This window comes from Microtus oregoni, unplaced genomic scaffold (genome assembly GCF_018167655.1).
Source record: "Microtus oregoni isolate MIOR12 unplaced genomic scaffold, Mior012 000064F_ref0000363, whole genome shotgun sequence".
Classification (NCBI taxonomy): Eukaryota; Metazoa; Chordata; class Mammalia; order Rodentia; family Cricetidae; genus Microtus; species Microtus oregoni.
Window position 1 is genome coordinate 4,450,972 of NW_024543874.1, and position 4,960 is coordinate 4,455,931.

At 51.0% G+C, this 4,960-nt stretch overlaps 1 protein-coding gene across 1 annotated transcript; it reads left to right on the forward strand.

The window, feature by feature from the left end:
* Positions 1-486: 486 nt before the first annotated feature.
* On the forward strand, positions 487-4,572 carry LOC121440030 (amiloride-sensitive amine oxidase [copper-containing]-like). The gene is made up of 4 exons (XM_041640736.1): positions 487-2,044; positions 2,767-3,040; positions 3,350-3,482; positions 4,378-4,572. The coding sequence occupies exons 1-4, from the start codon at positions 487-489 to the stop codon at positions 4,570-4,572; spliced, it is 2,160 nt and encodes a 719-aa protein (XP_041496670.1).
* The last annotated feature ends 388 nt before the right edge of the window (positions 4,573-4,960 follow it).

Sequence of the window (4,960 nt, forward strand, 5' to 3'; positions counted from 1 at the left end):
ACCCCCTTCCTGTACTATAAACATTTAACCTAAATTTCAGCATACAGCGCCCTAAATGATCATTTGTTGGATCAGGAAGGGAATTTCACTATCGCTACAGCCCTCTGGGCTACTAAAACACAGGCCCTTAGGAGCCCTTGAGGACCAAGCTTGTGGCTGCGGTGACTCACCGTGCACCCTGCTGAAGAATGTTCCCCACTGTTATAACATCATAAAAAGTGGGGAGGGGGAAACAATGGGAGATGTCCAGATAAGAAAGAATATAAGAGATTTTCAGATGATGGAGGAAATAGCGGATGCACACAGGGGCCTGAACAGCACTGTGAACTAAGCCAGGACCCAGAGACCCCAACGCCGGCTTCAGCTGGGTAAGGGAGGAAGCACAGTTGGGGGACGGGGCTTAGAGACAGTGAGCTCTGAGTGCTGGCATAGAGAGAGAAATACCCACGTTCTCTCCTCTCTTCTGCTGAGTTCCTGAGCCCAGCCATGGGGCTGGCACAAAGGAGCTTGCCACTGGGCTGCATGGCCATCATCTTGGTTCTACAGATGGCCATGGCAGAGCACCCTGTCTGGATGCTGAATGACAAGGCCCAGGTGTTTGCAGACCTGAGCATCCAGGAGATAGAAGCTGTGCACGACTTCCTGATGAGCAGGCTGGAGCTGGAGCTGCAGCCATCGGGCACACAGGCCTTAGACAAGAACTCTGTGTTCCTCATTGAAGCGCTGCTGCCCAAGAAGAAGGATGTCCTAGAGTTTCTGGATGAAGGAACAAAACTTCCAGTGCGGGAAGCCCGTGTCGTCATTTTCTTCAGTGCCCAAGAGCACCCCAATGTCACCGAGTTTGCTGTGGGGCCCCTGCCACAGCCCATCTACTTGAGAGAGCTGTCCCCTAGGCCAGCAAAACATCGATCCTGGGCATCTAGACCCATGTCCAAAGTAGAGGAAAGCCTTCTCTACCGCAAAATCAAGAATGCCACCACACCCTTAGAGAAGTTTTTCCTGGACACCACCGGCTTCTCACTAGAGGACTGCAATGGGCATTGCCTGACCTTCACCCATGTGGCTCCCCACAGTGTGGAGTCTAGACATCGGGCCACCTGGTTTCTCTTGCAGCGCATTGTGAAAAACCGACTGCAGCCGACGGGGTTGGAGATCCTTGTGGATCATGGGAGCACAGATGTCCAGGACTGGAGAGTGACACAGGTCTGGTATAATGACAAGCTCTATAGCAGCCCAGAGGAACTGGCTCAGAAATACGCAGATGGAGAAGTAGACACAGTGGTTCTCAAGGACCCACTGCCTGAGAACACAGAGCAGCCACAGATCTTTAACAAGCCTAGTGGGGAATTCCCACTGCCCCTCAGCAAGTCTGGCCCCCATGTGGGAAAAGGCGATGGTCCCAGCTACAGCCTAGAGGGCAACACTGTGACCTACAAAGGCTGGAGCTTCTCTTTCCAGCTTCGACCCTCTTCTGGGCTGCAGCTACTGAATGTGCGCTTTAGGAACGAACCTATAGCCTATGAGGTCAGTGTGCAGACAGCTATGGCTGTGCATAGAGAAAGCACACCTGCAGGAGATCTGAACAAGACCATGGATCTAGGCTGGAGCACGGGCAGTGTGACTCATGAATTAGTCCCTGGCATCAACTGCCCAGAGACAGCCACCTTCCTAGACGCCATCCACTACTATGACAGTGATGGACCTGTCCGTTATCCACGAGCCCTTTGCATCTTTGAGATCCCCACAGGGGTGCCTGTTGGGCCCATCTTTAACTCTGACTTTCCAGGCAAAATCAACTTCTTTTCAGATGTGATGGGACACAAGCTGGTGCTACGGGCAACCTCAGCCATCTACAATTTTGATTACATCTGGGACTTCATCTTCTATACTAACGGCATGATCTTAGCCAAGATGCATGCCACAGGCTATACCCACACCACCATATACACCCCTGAGGGGTTGGGCAAAGCTCATCTGCTAACTCACCAACTTGTCAACAGTCACACCCACCTTGTGCACTACCGTGTTGACCTGGATGTGGCAGGTAAGACTTGAAATCAGACCTTCCCTGTCACCCAGTTGCTTCCCATGATGCATATTTGAGAAATAGTGGCTGTGAATGGTGCCCTAGTGTTATCCAGAATATTAGGTTTGTATATGCTTTGTGTCTGAATTCAGGGGTGCAGAGCAGAGGGGAGGAAGAAGTGCAATGGGAGAGAGGAATGGAATGCTATTGCCTAGCCCTCTAAAATGGTCTATAGTGCCATCAGTGGGAGCTTTGTGTGTTTCCTGGGTATATAATGTCACCACAGAGGAGTGTCGTGCCTGTGATGCTTGACGTCAAAGCCAACAGCAGAACACGGCCACCAGGATCAGATGGGTATCCGTAATTCATGAATTCCACTTGTCCTTATGGCCCAGAATATATACATTGCCAGTTCTCAGGCCTTCATTAGCACAGGCTATCCCTTCTCCAGGGTTAAAACCATGGCAAACAGGCTGTATCACAGTTCACCTGAAAACAGCCTGAGGAACACTGAAAGTCTCGCCACAGCTGCCAGGGCTGAGCCCTGAGCTGTCCTTCAGCTCCTCTGCTTTGGGGTTCGCTTAGTTTCGTTGCTCACTCTGCTAGCCCAGCTGCTGCTCCAGAACCGCTTCTTGCTGGCAGCTGGCTGCGGATATGGTCTATGTTGGAGATCCAGGGAGGGGGGAGGAAGCGTCCAAGCTAAGATGGTTCTCAACCTCCTCCTCCCATCTTGGTTTCAGGCACCAACAACAGCTTCCACACACAGCAGACAAGGCAGAAAAACATCACCAGCCAACACCACCTGGTCCAAGGCACATCACTGAATACGCAGTACTCCCAGGAGCGCCAGGCCACCTTCCTCTTTGGACAGACTCTGCCTCCATTCCTGCTCTTTAGCAGCCCCAAAAAGGATGTCTTGGGACGCAGGCGCGGCTACCGCCTACAAATCTACTCCACATCTCAGCAGAAGCTGAGCTCTGAGTCCCAGGAGGACTTAGCTTTCACCTGGGCCAGGTAAGGAGTCCAGGGAAGGGGGTGGCTCCTTCCTGACGGCGAATGTTTCTCTGTGCTTCCGTTCTCCAGGCTCTGAGCCACATGTGGGTCTGGGTGTGTGTCCTCACGAACTTGGGGTGGGAGGGGAGGTGCTCATGGGGATCTTGACACTCAGGTGGCTTTGGGCACTCTTGCAAAGTCCCGGAAGATGACCGCACATTGTGAAGAAGCACTAACTTCCGTGTCTGAAGCTCTGAGGATGTCCTGAGCCCTAGTTGAGTCTCAGAGGCAGCCCCAGTGCTCAGAGCCACCCGGCTTCTCAATCTTCAGGTACTCCTTGGCGGTGACCAAATATTGGGAGTCTGAACGGTGCAGCACCAGCATCTACAATCAAAACCACCCCTGGGATCCCCCCGTGGTCTTTGAGGATTTCCTTCAGAATGATGAGAGTATTGAAGACCAGGTACTGGACTAGTCCTTCCCCTCCTCCTCTGGCCTTGTTACTACCCTCTAACTGGACCTGTTGCTGGTCCTAGGAGTGTGGCTTGCAGGTGAAGGGCAAGCTCAGCGGTCATGAAAAATGAGCCAGCCTCTTTTCTTTTTTTTATGAACCAATCTCAGTTCCAAATTTATTTTTTTGTTTGTTTTTTATTGATATTTATTGAGCTCTACATTTTCTCTGCTCCCCTCCTTGCCTCTCCCCTCCCCCCTTCAACCCTCTTCAAAGGTCCCCATGCTCCCAATTTACTCAGGAGATCTTGTCTTTTTCTACTTTCTACTTCCCATGTAGAGAGCCAGCCTCTCTTCAATGGGGCTGAGGCTATCTGAAGGAAGTTTGTAGACACATTTTAAAATGACCATGTCCTACTACAAAAAAAAAAAAAAAACCATAGACTCAACTAAACTGGAATCATAGGGGCTGACAAATCAAACAGCCAAGCAGAGAGCTTGTATGTGGCTGATGTACACCCTCTGCACACATGATACAGCTGTGTCATTTTGTGGGGCTCCTAACAGTGGAGGCGGAGGTTGTCTCTAACTCTGTTACCTGCTTTGGGGACCCTTTTCCTCCTACTGGGTTGCCTCGTTCAGCTTCAGTAGGAAGTCTTACTTAAACTTGATATGCCATGGCTAGCTGATATACATGGAAGGCCTGCCCTTTTCTGAATAGAAAGGAAGAGAGAGTGGATGGGTGGGGAAAGAGGGGAGGTTGGAGGAAAGGACTGGGGGGGAGGGAGAAAGGGAGGGGAAACTGTGATCAGGCTGGTAATAATGAAAATAAATTTTTAAAAAATGACCCAGTCCTTCCAGGGTCCACAGTACCTCCTTGCCCACGAAAGCCTTTTTCTCTCCCTCAGGACTTGGTGGCCTGGGTGACAGTGGGATTCTCTCATGAGCCCCATTCTGAAAGTGTCCCCAGGATGGCCGCAGCTAGGAGCTTTGTAGGCTTCTCGCTCCAGCCTTTCAACTTCTTCTATACCGCTAGAAGACACCTAGATACAACTGCCAAAGATACATCAAACACTAAGCCGCTGGGGACAAGGTCTGCCTGACGCCTCCTCCTTCAGCCTCAGTGGGACCTACAACCCTGTGTCAAGAGTCCAGCCTCAGCTCCAGCTCAACAGTCCCAGAGCCTCTACAAGGACGCTCAATAAACCTTTGGCATTTGACCCTTCTGTGTTGCTTCTAGAACTGTAGAGGATGTGGGCCATTTACTCAGATATGCGGGCATGGGCTCCATATATCTAACCTACAGTATGCCTAAAAGACCTCCACGGCCAGGACAAAGATACTGGGTTTCTCTATCTGATGGGTTTTTCAGTATCTGAGACTTTCCTGTCTCTCTTAGGGCAACTTTATGGGAATTGCCCCACCTCAAAACTGGGCATGCAGGAGAAAGCTCTTAAGGGGAAATCTACAAGATTACCAGCATCTCACTCT

Bases quoted from the DNA above. Each gene is read 5' to 3' on its own strand.
- LOC121440030 (XM_041640736.1), top strand. From the start codon at position 487: ATGGGGCTGGCACAAAGGAGCTTGCCACTGGGCTGCATGGCCATCATC. The intron at 2,045-2,766 runs GTAAGACTTGAA...TCTTGGTTTCAG, and splicing joins TGTTGACCTGGATGTGGCAG to GCACCAACAACAGCTTCCAC. The intron at 3,483-4,377 runs GTACTGGACTAG...TCTCTCCCTCAG, and splicing joins ATGAGAGTATTGAAGACCAG to GACTTGGTGGCCTGGGTGAC.